General features: G+C 44.6%; 4 protein-coding genes across 4 annotated transcripts; all 4 read left to right on the top strand.

Annotated features, from left to right (window-relative positions):
* Nucleotides 1-2,167: 2,167 nt before the first annotated feature.
* Nucleotides 2,168-3,344, top strand: LOC136546688 (uncharacterized). Its single transcript, XM_066538647.1, has 2 exons — nt 2,168-2,928; nt 3,032-3,344. The coding sequence occupies exons 1-2, from the start codon at nt 2,200-2,202 to the stop codon at nt 3,122-3,124; spliced, it is 822 nt and encodes a 273-aa protein (XP_066394744.1). The 5' UTR covers nt 2,168-2,199; the 3' UTR covers nt 3,125-3,344.
* Nucleotides 3,345-4,479: 1,135 nt separating this feature from the next.
* On the top strand, nt 4,480-5,397 carry LOC136542219 (putative gamma-glutamylcyclotransferase At3g02910). Its single transcript, XM_066534556.1, has 2 exons — nt 4,480-4,795; nt 4,883-5,397. Exons 1-2 carry the CDS (start codon nt 4,541-4,543, stop codon nt 5,144-5,146), a joined length of 519 nt encoding a protein of 172 aa, XP_066390653.1. The 5' UTR covers nt 4,480-4,540; the 3' UTR covers nt 5,147-5,397.
* A 909-nt stretch (nt 5,398-6,306) lies between these two features.
* Nucleotides 6,307-10,979, top strand: LOC136542217 (uncharacterized). Its single transcript, XM_066534555.1, has 9 exons — nt 6,307-6,921; nt 7,032-7,238; nt 7,395-7,610; nt 8,229-8,295; nt 8,383-8,529; nt 8,616-8,707; nt 9,195-9,380; nt 9,450-9,586; nt 10,404-10,979. The coding sequence occupies exons 1-9, from the start codon at nt 6,391-6,393 to the stop codon at nt 10,708-10,710; spliced, it is 1,890 nt and encodes a 629-aa protein (XP_066390652.1). The 5' UTR covers nt 6,307-6,390; the 3' UTR covers nt 10,711-10,979.
* Nucleotides 10,980-11,636: 657 nt separating this feature from the next.
* Nucleotides 11,637-13,152, top strand: LOC136544289 (uncharacterized). The gene is made up of 6 exons (XM_066536507.1): nt 11,637-11,687; nt 11,838-12,260; nt 12,346-12,426; nt 12,507-12,572; nt 12,734-12,888; nt 12,959-13,152. The coding sequence occupies exons 1-6, from the start codon at nt 11,637-11,639 to the stop codon at nt 12,978-12,980; spliced, it is 798 nt and encodes a 265-aa protein (XP_066392604.1). The 3' UTR covers nt 12,981-13,152.
* Nucleotides 13,153-19,984: the final 6,832 nt, after the last annotated feature.

Here is a 19,984-nt window from a genome sequence, read left to right as displayed (position 1 = left end):
AGTTGGCCGGGTCTGGAGACCGACCACGAAGCCGAGTAGCTCACCTCAGGTCGGGAGTCGATAAGTATAAAGTACATCTCGGAAGGGAGCCATAGGCGTGAGTCCAAGGGCAGGTGATTTAAAAGTCCTGATCGTCCTGGCAGAAGGGTAATCCCTGAGAGTGCTGGCGCTGATCGAACCCGCGAATTTGGTTCCTGAGTTGTACCAAATGTGACCCACGGCTACCCTTGCAAAGTATGCCAGGGTGAGAGTTAGGAATACCCCCTCAGCTGAGTTGTAATTCGATTCGAGTCGTCGTCTCTCCTGGTTAGTGAGAACTTGACGGGCTTATCTCCAAAGTAGATACACTAAATAACATAATGGTTCAGAAATGATGATATGATGATGACAACCTTATTATACCTGCTATGGTTAATATTGTTTGCTCCTAATAAGTGAGTGCTCTAGTACAGGTGCTAATCTAGTGGACAGGTAAATGATGATAAACTTGATGCTAAGTTTAAATTGGTCACTATATTCATAAGCTCTTTTATGCAACTGTGTCAAGCTAGCCCACCTCATAAGCCTTGCATGGCCTTGGTGTCTATTAATTCTGGTTTTGACGGGTAAATCTAGCTGAGTACCTTCTCGTACTCAGGGTTTATCCCACCATGTTGCAGGTGAAGTTCTCGGCCTGTGAAGATGGTGGCTAACCGCCGGTGGCTCGGTGATTCTATAGTTACTTCTCATCTATATACTTTTGTCGGATGATGTCGCTTATACTAGCAATGTATTTGGAACATATAGTAATGTAATCTTTTGAAAGATATGTTGTTTTCACTAATCGATTTTGAAACCCAAACTGGTACTTTTAATTGTGAACCCATTTGTAATATTATTTCTGCTGCAACCCTGTGTATGTGATGTGTATTTGCTTAATCACACGATCTTGGTTGTGATGTTGATTTACCGAGGTCTTTCGGGACACTCGGTGGACTACCGGGTTTATATGAGTGAATGTATGTGTGTGTCAACGTGTTAGCAGGGACAGTCATACCTGATCTTATATAAATTGAGCGGTTCTGTTACAGTAGGGTCTCTTCGGAGCATTCAACGCGCCACCGGAGGGCCGCCTTTCTTCGGCGAGAAAAGAAAATCTGTGTGTACAACAATAAATTACTCATCTGCATGCATGCGAATGGCTATCGCACTAAATTCCTGAAACTCAACGCAAACCATCCTAATTAATGGCACCCCATGATAATAATAATTATTCCGATGCCTGATCTTCAGCTGCCTGTTAGTTTTTTTTATATGCATGTTGATGAATTTGATCGGGTCCTCTTTATTGCTTAGACTGACTCCAATAAGAAGACCCAAAGTTAAAATGGGTAGCGAGAGACCCAAAATCAGCCTCCAACAGACTACCTATACGTGAGACCTATTTTGGGTTGCCTGAGAGACCCAACCCAAATATGGGTATACTCTCTCCTGAAAACCCATTTGCAGAAAGGATTCTCTTTGGGTCTTGTCGTTGGAGAAGATGTCGAATATGTATTGAACTTTTTGTCTGTAACGCTACCCAAAGGACGAATGAGTCTTGTATTTTGGGTGTCGTTGCTGGAGATAGCCTTACTACCGGTGTATTGAGAGTTGCTGAGCCAGTTCCTCCGCGGTCCATCTGCCAGTGAGCCAGCTGCACAGCAGTCGACTTCAGAGAGGCGATGACCTAGCTGACTCACATGTTGCTCGTTCACTGGTGCTTTTAGCATCCAGATGAGATCTAGATGTGTCAAATGATAAATTGGCACACTATTTGTTCATGCGGGTAATCAAATCCAGCTGACAAATAGTCAGATCTCTTCTCTCTCTTTGCTCTGCACTGCAAGTCTGCAAATGGTCGGAGTACTATCTAATCTCCAGCTTCTGCGTGGAGGGAGTAAAGGACGCCTTGTTCCAGATTCTTACGGCAACGTTACCAAACCCTCAGGTGAAAGCAGCATGCTTCAACGACAGATATACCAAGCCGCCTCCCTTCGTCTCCGATCACCTCCAGAGTCCATACGGAGCATCATCTTTCTTCTCCTTCCACGGCAAGTTTGGCAACCGGACAGAGACAGTGCACAGTATAAGTATCTTGGCCGCGGCCACGTACAACACAAGCAAAGAAGCTCTGCAGTTCTCCACATCAAACAGACCAAGCCAGCACCAGCCGCGGCAATGGCGTCCACGACGGCACCTACAGACGCGAAGCCGGCGCCGGCCGCTGGCGGTCCGCAGCTGAAGCTGCTGGTGGACCGGCGTTCGCGGCGCGTGCTGTACGCGGAGGCCCGCAAGGACGCGGTGGACTTCCTGATCGGCCTGCTGCGCGTGCCCGCGGGCCTGGCGGCGCGCGCGCTGGCCAAGCATGACGAGCCCGCGCCGGGCTCCCTGGGCTCGCTCTACGCGGGCGCGCTGGCGCTGGACGACGCGTTCTTCGCTTCCGGTTCGCCCAACCGTGACGCGCTGCTCAGCCCCGCGGCGCTGCCCTCCGCCGCGCTCCCGCTGCTGCTCGGCGGCGACGGCGCGGTCTCGGCGCAGCCGGCGCCGGCGCCTCCGCCGCCGCAGCGGTACTTCCGGTGCAGCGCGTACATGAACCCGTGCCGCGGGAACCCGACGAGCGTGACGGACGTGTCGGGCCTGCCGTGCCCGGGGTGCCGGCAGCCGATGACCGTGGAGATGCGGCTGGCGCCCGGGGACGCGCACGGCAAGCTGGCGCTTGCGAAGGCGCAGGAGGCCGCGGGGCTCGGCGCCGGCGGGTACGTGAGGGAGGTGGTGACGTACCTGGTGATGGACGACCTCACCGTGGCGCCCATGTCCACCATCTCCGCCGTCATGCTGCTCAAGAAGTTCGACGTCAAGGACTGCTCCACGTTGGAGGAGATGACCGTCGAGCTGGGCACAAAAGAGGTGAACGCTAGCTCATGCACTAGTACTGCTGCTATTCAAACTCGCAAGCATGCGCGCAGACATGTACCTGACGAGTCGTTCTCAACTCTTGATCGCCGGACAGGCCGTGATGCTCCTCAAGGCGTCGCTGCAGTCGTCGACGGCGCTGACGGACGTCTTCAGTGGTGGCGTCTCCATTGACAGGATTGGCGGTTAACGAGCGAGTCGTCGAACAGGAACATCGGCTCACCTTGGATTGGAAGGACTCGTCATGATCAGTCAACCCAATAGAACCCATATATAGCCACGGCACACGGGTATCAATGTGTACATAAGTCATGGGAACGAATCAAAGCAACCATGATCTCCTAATCTGGAACTCGGTGTTTATGTGTAACGGTGTATGGATGACTATCATTGCCAACAAAATAATGCAGTAAAATGGATCAATGGCTCATGTCCGATGCGTGAATGCTGAGATGGCTCGACATGGCCATGGCGGGCAGAAACGATGCATCAATAGTGATGTGCTGGACGCAGTGGTGAGAACCGCATGTGTAAAAAATCAAAATGTTTTATTTGTCACTTAAGAACCTCCTATGTGTAAATATAAACAAGTGATGTATTCCTTTTGTATTCACTAATACATTTGAGACCCTAAATGAAAAAAGTTTGAACTAGATCTCTGCGAGTATTACATCGGTTTAGGTCATTTCTCCATCCGATGTTATTTGAAAAACTATAAAAAATATTAATTTCAAAATCATTAATCTCAAAACAGAATTCTAGACTCTAATAAAATTTAATAGAAAATTATTGTTGGGGACGCCTTACCCTTTCGCACCCCCTTCTCTATTGGCGAAAGGGCAAACCAAGATGTTCGCGCAGACGGGGTCACGTGTCATCAAAATCGACAAAGAGGTGACAGCTAAAACCAAGTCTAGTGTGAAAGGAGGTCACCTGTTTATAGTTCTCGTAGTATGGATTGCTTACGCTATTCGAGCAGTTTCCTTTTCACTTGTAGGAGCGAAAGGGAGGTGAAGGATTCGTCACCAAAGGAGCGCTGGTCTCCATTCTCCGGTGCGGGTGGCCCAATGCCGGCACGGGGGGACCACACGACCGCAAGAGGGCAGCTTCAACCGGAGGAGGCCGTGTGCATAAGGACCAGAAGGCCCCCAGCAAACAGGAATATTCTCTAGGGTTGAAGTAGTTGGAGAGGCAAACACGTCCATGTAAAAGATACGACAGAGTATAAATAGTGTCGCATCCATGATGTAAGGGGGAGGAGGAATGAAAAACCTAATTCTTCCAAGTGAAATGAGTTTGTTGTTGCGTTGATTATCCTTTCGCTACCCCATTTTCTTCCGTTCGTGAACTTGAGGAGCATTCGGTGTTCGAAGGCTGAGGCCTAGAACAACATTGGCGATTATAAACTAATAAAATGTTGTAGATCTTTTCGAGTGCTATGACTTCAGTTTTGATCATTTTTCTATCTGAGTTCCTTTGATACCTTTTTAAAAATAAATTCCTTATTATTTGTACTGATCGTTTATTCTAGCTTTAAGATAACTGCCCGTGCCACACAGAGGCGGTAGGTTTGGGTCTGCTCTAATCCCGGAAGCCGGAAGCAACGATGGCGGAGGCGACGCCGACGATGGTGTTCGTCTACGGCACACTGAAGCGCGGGTTCCCTAACCACCCGCTCCTCGTCGCCTCCGCCACCCCCTTCGTCGGAGCCGCCTCTACGGCCGGCTCGGCCTCCCTCGTCATCGGCCCCTACTCGGTCCCCTTCCTCCTCCCCACTCCCTCCGCCTCCTCCGGTCGCGTCGTCTCCGGCGAGCTCTACGCCCCATCCCCCGCTGCTCTCGCCGAGCTCGACGCCTTCGAGGCAAGCGCGCCGTCTCCTCATTAGACTCGTTGTCCCATGTCGACTGGTTTGGTTTTCCCCCAATCTCAGCCTCCCATTTTGTCGCAGGGCACCCACATCGGTGTCTACGAGCGGCGCCCGATCACCGTCGTGGCCGACGGGTCGGGCGAGGCGGTGCAGGCGGAGGCGTACTTCGCGCACCCGAGCTACGCGGAGGCGCTCTGGCGGCGCTGCGGCGGTGAGGCGGCCGAGATTGGGGAGTACACCGTGGACCATGCCGGCGGGTACGTCCCGAAGAGTGAGCGTGCTGCCGGCGTTGCTGGGCTCATTGACGCCGTCCATAGGTTCCTCGCCACTGCCCCGGACAACTGACGTGGTGCGCACGGATTGCTACCATAGTTCAGTGAATTTGTCACCTGTCGTTTCCTGGGCTAGTGCTTCGGTATTCATGCTGCAAATTTGCAGACACTGCTTTTAGGCTATGCAAGTCATCGTATTCAGCATGACTGGATCCAATTTTTTCGAATAATCATTCAAGGTTTGCATACCGAGCCATTTTGTCTTGTTCAGTGTACATTGCATACAGCGCCATTCAAGTTTATCTAAGCATCGCAGTTGTAAAATCCTGAATTCTTTTGTAGTTTGGATAAATAAATGTACTTGCTGTTGGACAAGAAAATTTTCACAAGTGCTAATCCCATCCGCTGTTCAATGCAAAATGCATCCTTGCATTTGCATTCTCAAATGAGATGCTGACTATAATATAGCAACGGCTATTAGAAGAACACAATGATCTTGGTGTCAGTTAAATAATATATGGTGACAGTTAGAAGAACGCAATTAATTAGCCCTTTTTTTGTGACGATGGCCATGTTCCATAGGGAAATTTTCAGAAACCTGAAAGAAGGAGTTCTGTGCAACCTTTAGAGATGAGGATATTTTGACAGCTGAGTTGCTAGTAAGAGTTCTTGGACTGCATAGATGCATTTCCGGTAAGGGCCGTGTTGTTATTAGCAGACTCTGCTGTCCTTTTAGTTAGATGGGTTCGGAGAATTTATGCTCACTATTTTCAACAAACTGAGATTTGTTTCCTTGGTGGTCAGCACACAGTTCTTGAATTTCATCTGTTCCATCTAGTTTCGATGGACTGGACCAGCAGACTGGGAAATCGTCGAGTATTGGCCCCCTGTTTCATTTCATATCATGCTGTGCAGGGCAACAAACCTGAACCTGGCAATGGAGTTGGTATTCTTTTCTTCTTCTTTTGGTTTCTTTTGATAAATAGAATGTTTTTTTTTAAAAAAAAACAGGAGTTGGATATATGCTTGGCTTGCTGAAAGGAAACAGGGACGTGTCGAGAAGCCATGCTGAATCCTTGAATCTCAGCCATTCTAAAAATAAATAAATAAAATTCTCAGCCTGTGCTTTCCTCGTACATTGTTTTGTTTGGGCCAATGCAGCCCATCACATCTCATTTCTCTATCTTTGGGCTGGGCCCGGATGGACTTAGGCACCCGTGACTGGTGGACTAGACAGGGAAATCCCAAGTCACGACGACTTCCCCGAGACGACGGCGAAACAAGGGGAAGGGGAAGAAAGGAAGGAAGGGGATCGCCATGGCGGCGTCGCCGCAGCAGCAAGGCCAGGGCGGCCCCGGCGGCGGCGGCGGCGGCGGGTGGACTCCCGAGCAGTTCTGGTCGCTGCTGGACAAGGCGGACCGCCGCTTCGCCCGGGTGCGGGACCTGCCCCCTCTCGGCCGCCAGGAGCCCGACGCGTTCGCCAAGGCCTTCCGCGCCTACACCCAGCTCTGGCGGATGCAGCAGGAGCACAGGCACCGCCTCCTCGACGCGGGCCTCCGCCGCTGGCAGGTCGGCGAGATCGCCGCCCGCATCGCCCACCTCTACTACGCCCAATACCAGCGCACCGCCGACACCGCGCTCCTCTCCGAGGCGTTCGTCTTCTACCACGCCGTCCTCGACCGCGCCTACTTCCAGGACGCCGACCACCACCTCTCCCCAGCTAAGCACCTCCGCTTCCTCGCCAGGTTCCTCCTCGTCGCGCTCCTGCTCGCCAGGCGCTCCCACACCGTCCCGCGCCTCGCCTCGGACATACGCACGCTCCTCGATGACTCCAAAAAGTCCTTCCAGGTGCGTCCCACTGCAATTCCAGTTTCCACACTCAAATTCGATTGATCCAGTTGACCTGATCGTCATATTAATTCAATCTTCACTCTCGTATCTCATGCTGCACTGTGCAGGATGCCGAATACAAGGAGTGGAAGCATGTCGTGCAAGAGATCGCGAGGTTCCTGCGAGTTGACTCACCGTTTATGAACATGAGGCCGCTCAGGTACAGCTACGCATTCGATCCGCCCCCAGATACACTTCGTACTGTACCACCTACTGTCAAGAAGCGAGGTCTCGTCTTAAGTGACACCATACTTTGCAGCTACTATCCTAACGAGGTAATGCTTCCACATCTGCCTTGCATACATCAACTTATGCTTGTGCTTCATTGTTCTATTTTTTGGTTGGGGGGTGGGGAGGGGGGGGGGGGGGGGGGGGGGGGGGGGGGGAGTTAGTATAGTACCGAGGAAATAATTTCACTGTGGTTCATCCAGGTCAAATTTACAGACCTCTCCATAGATGTATTCAGAATGGTTCAGTGCCTCGAATGGGAACCATGTGGTTCATTTGCGCTAAACAATGGTTACAGCGCCCATGATGAAAGTGGACAAAATCAACCCAATCTATTGAAAGATTTAAGAGATGCTGCACTGCCTCCGAATCCACTTAAGACAATTCTCTATCGCCCTTCAGTGACACATTTCCTAACGGTAAGTTCATCTTTCAGTTTTTGTTTCTCATTTGGCATTGCCTTTCTCCTATTTTTCTAGAATTAATCTGTATCCACTAGTGCACATATCTTGCATCTGAGTAAAAGAAAACTACTATGATCACTACCATATTTGGAAGCTCTGTGGTATATGCAATTTGTTAGTCCTGAGAATACTATCACAGTATGTGTTTGTGCGTCAATCTAGTGTAACCTGTGTAACAGTTAATCTGTGTTGCTTGTAAATATGCAATTGGTTAGTTGGAGGGTTAAAACTGCAGGGATCTGCAATTTATCGTACGAACTTAGTGATCTGAATTATCTGACAAGGAAGCATGATGCTAAGGGACACTGCGTAACTCCACTTTTCTGGTCCACCATTTGTGCACCCATTAGTTCATGGCATGAGTGGCTGCAAATTTTCTTAGAAAGTGTGATAACACAGAAGCTTGAACATGGAACTTAAGTTGGTCTGTGTTTGCGATTTTGCTTAGCAATACTAATTCAACTCTACCCATGGTTTCAAAATTTCAAGAGAAAATAGTTATATGCAGCTGTTATTATTTGTCCATTTAATCATATAAAATATTTTTTCTAAAATGTGTTTGTTTAAATCCAGGTCCTCGCCACAAAATGCGAGGAGCTTCCTTCAAATGGTATCATGTTAATATATCTTTCAGCTACAGGTTAGTGCCCCAGGGTTGTTTGCTTCAATGTTGTAACATTTCTGTGTATGTCAAGGACATTTCAGTTAATATTAAAAAATCTTTCAGGGGAGATCGGAACTTCTGGATTTTGTCCTGATACTGGTGAAAAAGTTTTGAGCAACTTTAATAAGTTTGACATATCCAGTGCTAGTCATGCTAGTTCAAAGGAAAACAAAGAACCTTGTCTATGGTTAGGCTGCCGTGAAACTGAAGGTATTGTCTTTTCATTTTTATTATAAGTTGCCTTTTGATCTCCTTTTCAATAAGAGTATTGTTTCTGCCATATCTGAAATATCTAGGTTCAAATTGCATATACCCTGGTGATCTAATCCCATTTACAAGACGACCCTTATTTTTGGTGATTGACAGTAGCACCAGCTATGCTTTCAAGGCAGGTTTGATCTTTTTTCCCTCCGAGCAACCACTATCTGGACAACGAGGGTTGGTGATCTTTTCCTTTTCTTTTCTGGCCTACCTCAACTTTGCTTGGGACTAAAGGGCTGGTCGCTGGTATTCACTGTCTAATGCTTTGTACTGAATTGTGTAGTTTTTAGGCAAAGCACAAGTACACTTGTCATATGCAAATAAGCCATATTATGTGGCAATTTTTTTTTTGTATTTTGTTCAGTTTTGAAGTTTTTGAATCTGTTCGTCTATCTTAAAAGCTTAGTTCAAATGTGACCTGTGGTTCGTATTTCCATCTTGACAGGACAGTTTCTTCTGTGCCCTTATTTTGCGGTGGTACCTTGTGCTTTGTGTAATTTTGTTCATTCAATTTCTTTCTGCGTATTGAGATATCTGGACTATTTGTTTTATTTTCCTATAGTCTTGACTATCTCGCATCTACTGTCAAACATAACGTTCCTTTATAACTGCAGTCTATTCATGGTACTGAAAGGGGGGAGACTGCTGCCATGCTACTTTCACCAAGTTCTCGATCTTCAGCTGCGGGATTCAGTGGTGATTCTACTCGGCACAGTGGTAGCCAATTTACTATGTTCCTCACAGCTCCATTGCAAGCTTTCTGCCTTCTGATTGGCAACAACGGGACAGATATCGACAGGGTAACCATATTTTTAATGAATTTCTTCAGACATTAGAGTATATTTAAAGCCTTGACATGAGTTTTGTAGGATGCATATAACAAAGCTGAGGAGTTATTGTTATTGTCCCTAAATGAATGGGCCACGACTTTAGTTTCATCGTCTTCACTTCATCCTGTTTGGGTTGAAGTTTTAGGCGACCCACTCCTAAGAAGGCTACTTCTCAGGTGAACTTGTCAAATCTTGTCATGAATCTCTACTCTGTCAAAAGTAGTCCTTTTTGTCTGGAACTATGAATGATTGATTTTGGGCTGCCTTTGCTTTATGAACATCACTATACTGTGCTCGCTTGTAAGTGGTTTCTTGTTACTCCCTCTGTTCCAAAATGTAGATCGTTTTAGTTTTGTCCTATTCAGTCAAAGTTCTCTAATTTTTGCAAAGTTTATAGAAAAGTACACCTACATCTACAAAATCAATTTAGTAAATCCAACCTGAAGTATATCTTGATAGTGCATTTATTTGGTATTGTAGATGTTAATGTACTTCTCTATAAACTTGATGAAAGTTAATTTGGCTTGGGACAAAACTAAAGCGACTACTCCATGTTCTTAAAGAAAGTCGTTTTGAGGTTGTCTTAAGTCAAATATTTTAAGTTTTGACTATAAATAAATTCTTTTGAGTTGAGTTTGAAAATATGAAAGTGATGTAAATAGATTCATCTCGAAATGTAGTTTTATAAAAGTATATATTGACTATATTCTATAAATATTTTAAAGCAAAAAGTAGTGGTCAAAGTCTTTTTGGAGACCGTGTCAATGTCCAAAACGACTTTCTTTAGGGACATGGAGGGAGTACAATTTAGAACGGAAGGAGTAGGTTATTAATTAGTTCACATCTGCAGGAATGCAATATGTTGAACTGGCCTTCCAAAATTCTACTAATTGTATCTTCCAGTCTGCTCCATAGATGAGGCCCTGATACACATATATTTGATACAGTCCAACTATTTTATTGGCTGAAAGTTTAGTTCGACTGTTTCTGCAGGTTCATCTTCTGCCGAGCAACCCATTCCCTGTTCAAACCAACAAACCATAAGGCAGAGTTCCTTCCGACCTGCATGCCTCCTCTGCCTGAGTCTGTTGATGCTGAGAGCATGCTCTCCCAAAGCTGTGTGATGCGAGTCGCATCATACTTTGGTGCTGTCAGCCAGTTCTCATTTGCTGAGGTTACGACATGGCCTGATGTTGACCCTGAGGAGACTGTTGTCACCAGTTCATCTGGCAGTGCCAACAAAGGAGTGCCTGAGACAGCCAGAGATTCAGACATTTCAAACTCATCTTCATCTTTTTGATTGATGATTAGGTTGCTGCGGTGACCATCGGGCTACCTTCGTCCGCTTGTGTTATGTTACTCATCTGCATATGCGGATCCATTTTGTAATTACTTGTGCTCCTTAATGCTTGATATTACACACATCAAGCAGGACTGCCTTGCCTCTTATTTTTCTTTTTTACTTACTGAATTGTTAGTCACTAGAACATTTTGTTATCCCTTACTCAGTTTGGAGACGTGGTGCTGTGTGAGAAAGTTAGTATGGTATAAGAATCTTTTGTTCCGTTACTCTCCATAGCTCGATAGAATATACTCTCTCCATTTCAAATTGGAAGTCATTTTGGCTTTCGTAGATACATAGTTTTCTATACATCTAGATATGCATTATGCATTATGCCTAATATATAGTAAAATCTATATATCTATCTATATTATAAAGGAGTGAAGGAATTGAAAATATTTTTCACCCAAAAAATTTTGTACCCACATGATGTCTAAACCGTTGATGTCTTAATTTCTTCAGATCTAATGGTTAGTGTTAACCTGAGAGTGGGCCCACAGAAAGATCTTACGTGTAAGATCTTACACGCAAGTTCGTGTTTCTGCCTCGACGTGGTTTTTTTAGTTTGTCTAGTGCATAACCATGTGTTTTATATAATTTCAACACATGAATTTTTTTGCATCATATGATTAAGATCCAACAGCCTTCATCTTTTTTTTACCTCTAGCCTTCTTCTACCTTCAAATAATTATAAAATCACAGATTCATATATCACAAATTACATATCATAGAAAATATTTTTTTTTCTATGGAAGGATAAAATACAGAGGGTTGGTTTCATTGCCTTTCCATTCGTCATTCGCCGGTGACGGTCTCTCCTATGTGCCAGCTACGGCGAGGAGGACACAACACGACACACACCGGCGTAATGGCGCTGTAAAGAAATGCAACAGAGGGATGAGCAGCAGCAGCAGCAGAAGCAAGGCAATAATCCGGTGGGCTAAAATCTATGTGTTTTTTATTACTAAAACACACGTCATTTCTGTTTTTTTTTCACCGACAGCGGCTCTTACCCGCCCGCTATACCCGCCTTAGATTCGCGCCACGCTCTTTCCACCGTGAAACGTCGCATCCCGCTGCCGTAGTGTCATACGGAGGATAGGCCGTATAGGCGCCGGCGGCACCGTCTCCTCCAGGACGTCCACATCGCTTTCCCGCGCCGCCTCGCGGTTTTTTTTCCCTTTCACCAAGTAAACGCCCGCTCCCGTAGCGCTGCCCCATATTCTCCCGCGTCGCGCCGAGAAGATCACGCTGTTCCGGAGGATCCCGCGCGTCGTGGAGTCTTCTTCCCGCGCGCCGAGAAGATCACGTTCTTCCACGTCCTGGAGGATCCCGCGCGTAGTGCACTCGTCTTCCCCGCGCCGCCTGCAAGTTTCGCGTCCTCCCTTGTCGCGCCGAGAAGATCACGTTCTTCCCGGAGGACTGCTCTCCCGCGCGGCGTGGATAGGCCGTATAGGCGCGGCGAGCAAATCTTTCGTAGAGCAATTCAGGAGCAAGGGCGAGGAAGGGTACTAATTCTTTCAGCCTATATAACTGCAAGAATTTCAGCCTGGATGCTGACAAAGCTGGATGGTGAATTTCTCGCATTTGCAGGTACTGGACACACTGCAGGAGATCCAGGAGCGCCATGACACGGTGAAAGAGATCGAGAGGAAGCTTCTTGATCTGCAGCAGGTAATGAATTGTCAATCTCCCAAGATTCAGGTTTCTAGGACTCCACACTTGTTCCTCGTATTAAATTCTCCTTAATGCAGATCTTCCTCGACTTGGCTGTATTGGTTGAAGCCCAAGGTGAGATGGTGGACAACATTGAGACGCAGGTATGATGATTGATGCTTTGTCACTCAATTGTTATTTTTCTTGATACCTGCAATCACATATTTCATTAAACATTAAAAGAAGGGAACTGGCCACATAATTATTAGCACTGTATTTATTGAAGGATTCAATTTTTTCTGACTTTTGATATATCTATACTCAGGTCACAGGTGCACTTGAACATAGTGTCATACGGAGGATAGGCGCCGGTGGCCCCGTCTCCTCCAGGACGTCCACAGGCGAGAGTCCATGGCAAGCATCCTCGACGTGTCCAGTGTCCTCCATCCGCGTCTTCGCCTGCAGAAACTCTACCGATAGGTAATCCTTGACGACAAGTTCACACTTCATAGCTAGCACTCTTGCCTGTGCCCGAACAACTGCATTGCAGGAGGCCACCACGGCGACGCTAGCCTGTAGAAGCACGCACAGCCGTCCACCGCACCGTCTGCAGCAGGCGAGAGCAACAGGCGCCTGAAACTTAAGCAACCCATAATTCCTTGCATGTGCAGAAGAATTTAAATTGGAAATTCGTTTGGAGAATCGTGCCAATGGGATTTTATTGAAGATATTTGACACCGCACCTGTTTATCACCTGTCGCACGGCATATTTCTTTCTTCAATACAGTGTCCATTTGTGTCTATTTGACCTGTAAACATAATGTCAAGACAGTAACTTTAAGAGTTTTATATTCCTTGATTGCAGTGCTCCAACCTAAATATTATTATGACTTCGACCACGAGATCAGATGGTAATCTGCCCACAAAACCACATGGCGATATGTCATCGGCTAAAAGGAAATTTGAAGCACAAACTACTAATTTAAAGACTTGTGATAAAGATGATGAAAGACGGGCTAGAAATCAAGAATATCAGCGTAATTACCTTGCAAGGCTACAGGCCAAGGTTGATGGTATAATAAAAAAAATAGCCTGATGCAAGCACTATAATAGCAAAGCAACCAGGTTTGATAATAAGCAATGTTACTACAATACTATTTATATGTTATATATACCGAACATACTTGTTTTAAATTTTAATCTTTGATCTTTACATATTTACAGGTGAGGCCACAGAAAAAACTCCAATGATGAATAATCTAGAGAATCTAGATTCTACTGATGTAATGACTTGTGAAAAGGATGATAAAAGACGGGCTAGAAACCGAGAATATCAATTCAAGTACCGTGCAAGGTTACCGGCAAAAGCTGATGATAACCAAAAAGAACAGCCTGATCCACACACATCAAAGCAACAAGGTTTAATTATAAATAATGTTACTACATTACTATTATATGTTATAGATGTTGAACATACTGGTTTACACGTGATGACATAGAAAAGCACATAATGAGTACTTGAAGAATATTAATCCAGTAAAATATAAGAGGCAACGTCAAACAAAACATGCTGGTGTGCTCTTTAATGATAAAGAGGCCGAAAGACGGGCTAGAAATCGAAAATATCAGCGTAACTATTGTGCAAAGTTTAGCCATTCTAAAAAATTGGCATCAAGTGGTATGTTTATTTCCACCAAGTTCATAAGCTATCTATTGTGTTGGTTCACTTAACATTATAGATATAAAATTTAACAGCGCAAGTTGGCAATGCTATTGAAGACTATGATTCTAGTATTTGGGAACCAGAAGATCCAATGCATGTAATAGAAGGTAAAAAACACATTAAATTTTCATTATCAATATTTTTTATTGTAAATAACTTTTTGCAACAGAAAATGATTTAGATCAACATAACCCTGAAGAAGATCTATCAAACACTTATGAGGATGATGAAGCTAGAGTGTTTCACGATAGAGGTAATCTCTTTTGCAATCCATGATAGACAAGTAATACTTCATCAAAGATGAATTTCCATGATAAATGAATAATGCTTCATCATGCAGATTTTCAATACGAGTATTCTATAGAACTGTCAGTGTTTTCGGACCACCGATAAGTAAATTTGTATTTGCGCGTCTGGCTCGGATGGTGTGCTCGGAGGACACAAGGGTCTATACTGGTTCGGGCGGAACGTCCCTACGTCCAGTTTGATACTGCTCGTGTTACCAGCACTTGGTTTGCAGTAGGGGTTACAAACAGGCGAGAGAGGGAAAGGATCTCAAGTCTCTGACGGAAGGAGTGAACAGGTGCTGAGAGCTCGATCGTTGCTCAGCCGTGTGTTCGTGTCATAGTCTTGTGTTTTTATCTCATGGTTTGGTCCCCCTCTCCTGGGACACCCTGCTTTCCTTTTTATAAGCGAAGGAAAAGCGTGGGTTACAGTGGAGGAAAAGGAGAAGAACGAGAGAGAAGAAGGCTTCTAGGATCGCTGGGTCCTTCTTCTCCTTCATGCGGGTCCCGCTGATCCTGCAGATGTCAACAGTGATAGCTCCACGCCGTGGCCCTATTTGTCACTAGCGCCATGCGCAGGCGTCATCCACCGGTCATGGCGTTCCATTCCGTCCCAGCGAACATCGTGGTGATCTGACGCGCCTGTCAGCGTTCGTATGAGGGTTAGGTAGAATAGCACCGACACGTCCGACACTGTTCTTAACGTGAATCCTCAAGTATGGCCCATCATGGCCATGGGTTATATCGAGGCGTGTCAGTCTCTTCCCTAGTGTCAGAGTTTTGACCTAGGCCCATATGTTTGGACCCAGAGTGGTTGGCGGCGGTATGGGTCCCCGTCGGGCGAGACGAAGCCCGCGGCCTTGGGGTCGGGCGAGACGGAGCACGAATCCAAGGGGTCGGGCGAGATGGAGCCCATGGCCTTGGGCGAGACCCCCGCGGCCTCGAAGTCAGGCGAGACAGAAACCGCGTCCTTGGGGTCGGGCGAGATGGAGCCCGCTCCCAAGGGGTCGGGCAAGACGGATCCCGCGGCCTTGGGCGAGACCCCCGCGGCCTCGAGGTCGGGCAAGATGGAAACCGCGTCCTTGGGGTCGGACGAGACAGAAACCGCGTCCAAGGGGTCGGGCGAGACCTCTTTAATATGTCTTGCTCTATCTGGGGAAGTCAGCATGGGCGCTAACTTTCTTGCTTTGGGTATCCCTACTATCGATACCCAACAAGAACCCATGACAAAAATGAATGGTCATGATCCTTATGAGTTTGTGTATGCGGATCTTCCAAAGACCCATCATGTATTGAAAAAAGTGCAGAATTGTTTTTATTGTCGTGCAAAGAGATTTGAAGGTGAAGGTCCTGCATTTTGTTGTCAGAACGGACGTGTTAGTATATTTATACCAAAGGTGCCAAATGAGCTCCATCGATTGTTCACAAGTCAAACTGATAGGGATGCAAAGTATTTCAGAAGGAACATTCGTTACTTCAATTCACACATTTCTTTCACCAGTATGGGGTTTCCATTGATCGTAGTTTGGCAACAGCGAAAGGTACTAGCATTTATACATTTAAAGCTCATGGCCAAATATATCACAAGTTGGATCAACTTGTACCTGATAAACGGGGACCATGCCATATGCAATTATACTTTTATGACACAGATGAGACTATGCGTCATAGGATCAAAAGGTCTCCACACCTTGACACTCATGTGATCTGCCCTATATTGAACATCATGCGAGACAATCCATATGTTCAAGTATTTAAGAGTCTTGGCACTCTTTCCAACTTGGATAGCTACAATATTGCGCTAAATACAAGTATTTCTGTTGACCAGAGAAGATATAATGCACCTGCAATGGAACAAGTTGCTGCTATATGGTTTGATGGAAATGACCCACAACAAAGGTTTGAGCGAAGCATAGTCATTTACAATAAAGAAAATCAACCTTATTATATAAGGCCGTACTATGGATGCTATGATCTATTAGCATACCCTATGTTCAACCCTAATGGTGAAACTAGTTGGGAGGATAAGAAGATTTTATATCAAGACTCACCTCCATCAAAACCAAAGTGGAAATATACTAAACGTATACTAAAAGGTGACTTTATCTGTTATTTGCATACACAATTTTTACCCTCAAAATCTCGTTAACAACCACTCACAAAAATTCTTACTTTTCTACAGGCCCAACACTTGTTGACCTCAATGATATCTCAGAGAAGAATGTACATAAAGAACAAGGTTTTTTCTTTGCAAATTATTTTGTATTTAAAGCATATTTATTTGTTCTCAACTTGATAATGTTACTTTTTAGTAGGAACTCTTCCAAAGGACAAGAATATAAATGACAATGAAGATGTAACTGATGGACAGGGTATAATATTTTTTTAGCAATTCAAAAAGCTCAAAACAAAATGGAATTTAATCTATTTGTTCTTATGAACAGAAATTACGGAGTCACGACAATATGTCAGCGCTAGGGAATATCTATGTTTCAAGCTACAAATTCATGAGGGAGAATTTAATGTCATGTTTCATGGTGGGAGGCTTTTCCAGCAATGGGTCGTTGATAGCTATGTGAAGGTGGAGTCAATGCGGTTAGACTAGTACTCAAAACCGGCGCATCAAGATCTAATTCGTGCTGATCTATACCAGGTTAAATGTATTTGAGTTTAAAAGTTGATTTTCTATTTTCAAACCCAAGGAAATACTAATAATCTTTTAACACATATTCACCAAGGCCTTCTAGACATTCTCGCTGCTGGAGAAACCCGTGCGTCACAAACTGGTCGTAGAATTATACTATAAAAAGATTTTCTAGGAAGTGATCATGATGTCCACTCAAGATATATGGATGCCATGGCTTCGATTACTTGATATGGAAAGCAAGATTTTTTTTTTGTGACAATGACATCCAACCCATATTGGAATGAGATAGAGATCGTCCAGATATAGTGGCAAGGGTTTATAGAGCAAAACTACAAGACCTCGAAGATTTCCTTCTTAAAAGGCATCATTTGGGCAGGGACACTGCATGGGCACATGTCACTGAGTTTTAGAAAAGGAGATTACCACATGAACGCTTCCTTTTGGTTATGCAAGACGAGAGCAAGGTACGTACTCCCGATGATTATGACAAGTACATATCAACAGAGCTTCCTAATCAGAAGAAATATCCAGAATTGCATAGACTTGTGTGCAAACATATGATGCATGGGCCATGTGGCGTCCTCAACTGTAAGTGCCCATGTATGATAGATGGTAATTGTCACTTTCATTATCCCCATGACTTTTGTGAAACCACCCAGCAAGGAAAAAACTCATATCCTATTTATAGAAGGAGAGATGATGGACAAAAAGTGAAAATGAGAAGGGAATGGTTGGACAACATATGGGTTGTGCCGTACAATCTAATCCTTCTAATGAGGTATAATTGTCATATTAATGTAGAGGTTTGCAACAGCATAAAGTGTACCAAGTATCTATACAAGTATGTCTTTAAGGGCCATGACCGTGTTTTCGTTTCCATAGATCAAGCTCGGGCAAATATGGATGGGCAACCACTTGTTATTAATGATATTAAGCAGTATAGAGATGGAAGGTGTATAACAGCTATAGAGGCAATCTATAGATTATACGGGTTTTCTTTGTATGATATGTCACCTTCTGTGTTACAAATGCAAGTTCACCTTCCAGGAAAACATATGGTTGCCTACAAAGCTAGGGATGATCTGAACAATGTTGTGCAAAATCCTAATTCTCAGAGGTCCATGCTTACAGAGTATTTCAGCACAAACATGTATAATCCTGATGCACAAAAGTATTTCTATTGAGAGTTCCCTGAGCACTTCACTTGAATAAAGTCAAAAAAAGTTTTGGAAGCCAAGAGAAAAAGGTTGTCAGATTGGAAGACTGGTGTATGCCCATCTTGCTGAAGGTGAGCGATACTATCTCCGTGTGCTTCTAAACCATGTGAGTGGTGCAACTTCATTCGAGCATCTTAGAAGTCGACATGGAACTACATATGCAACATTTAGAGATGCTTGTGAGGCCTTGGGCTATGTGGAAACTGATAAGAGCCTTGATGATTGCCTCACTGAATCTGCACAATTTAAGATGCCTTGTGCTGTGAGGAGGCTATTTGCAACTATCATACTTTTCTACGAGTGTAATAACGTCCGAGCACTATGTGACAAACATATTGATTCAATGTCTGACAATTATCGTCGCTCAAATGGCAACTCCAAAATGGTTGAACAAATGGTGCTTAGAGATATATCTATATATGTTAAAGATATGGGTAGAGACATTACAAACTATGGACTCCCTGAGCTAGATGCCTCAGGTAATTGATAAATATAAAAAATCCCAAAAGCTTTTTTTTTCATTCATAAACATTGTATTTACCTTAACATCACAAACGCCAATTTGATATGTCACTAAACATTATAAAAAAAAATTAATGCTTCTTATTCATCATTTTGACATGACCCCTAACACTTTATTTGATTAGATGAGATGTCAAGAGACCATTATAGAGAGCTTATAGAAGAATTGAATATTGGATATGAAGAAGAACATCTAAAAATGATACAAACACTGAATGTTGAGCAGAGAGCTGAGTTCGATTTGATTATGAATCATGTGAATAAGAAAGTTGGCCAGGTATTTTTTGTTGATGGACCAAGAGGAACCGGCAAGACATATCTGTATAAAGCTTTGCTTGCAAAGGTGTGCTCCATAAATCTTATAGCAATTGCTCCAACCACATCTGGTATTGCTGCAAGTATCATGCCCGATGGACGTACTGCACACTCCTGCTTCAAGATTCCCATCAAGCTAGATAATAACACTATGTGCAGCTTTACCAAGCAGGGTGGTACTGTAGAATTGCTTCATAGGGCTGCCTTGGTAATGTGTGATGAAGTAGCCATGACAAAGAGACAAGCAGTAGAAACACTCGATAGAACATTACAATATATAATGGGTTGCAATCAACCTTTTGGTGGTAAGGTCATGTTGTTCGAAGGTGACTTCAGGCAAGTTCTTCCCGTTGTGGTACGAGGAACAAGAGCACATATCACGGATGCTACTTTACTGAAGTCATATATATGGGACAATGTACAAAGGATTCGGCTCACCCAAAACATGCGAGCTCAAAATGATATTTGGTTCGCGGAGTATCTGTTAAGAATTGAGAACGGAACTAAAAAACATTTGGTGATGATTATGTTCAATTGCCTGATGATATTATCGTGGAATGGAGCCAAGATTCCACTAAGAATGCAAATAAAATAAGTTCAAGAGATAATTCAATTGCCAACCTTATTAGACAGGTGTTTCCCAAACTCGAGGCAAATTGCACCTCTGCAGATTATATGCGGGAACGTGCGATTCTTTCAACTACAAATGAGCATGTTGATGCAGTGAACGCAATAATGATCGAGAGGTTTCTTGGAAATGAGAAGGTATACTATAGCTTTGACTCAGCGGATGATGCTACAAGGAATAATTACCGTCTTGATTTTCTAAATTCTATTACACCTAATGGGTTGCCGCCTCATGAACTTA

Source organism: Miscanthus floridulus, chromosome 3 (genome assembly GCF_019320115.1).
Source record: "Miscanthus floridulus cultivar M001 chromosome 3, ASM1932011v1, whole genome shotgun sequence".
In the NCBI taxonomy this organism is placed as follows: domain Eukaryota; kingdom Viridiplantae; phylum Streptophyta; class Magnoliopsida; order Poales; family Poaceae; genus Miscanthus; species Miscanthus floridulus.
The sequence above is the reverse complement of the archived record's forward strand: the minus strand, read 5'-3'. Positions and strand labels throughout refer to the sequence as shown.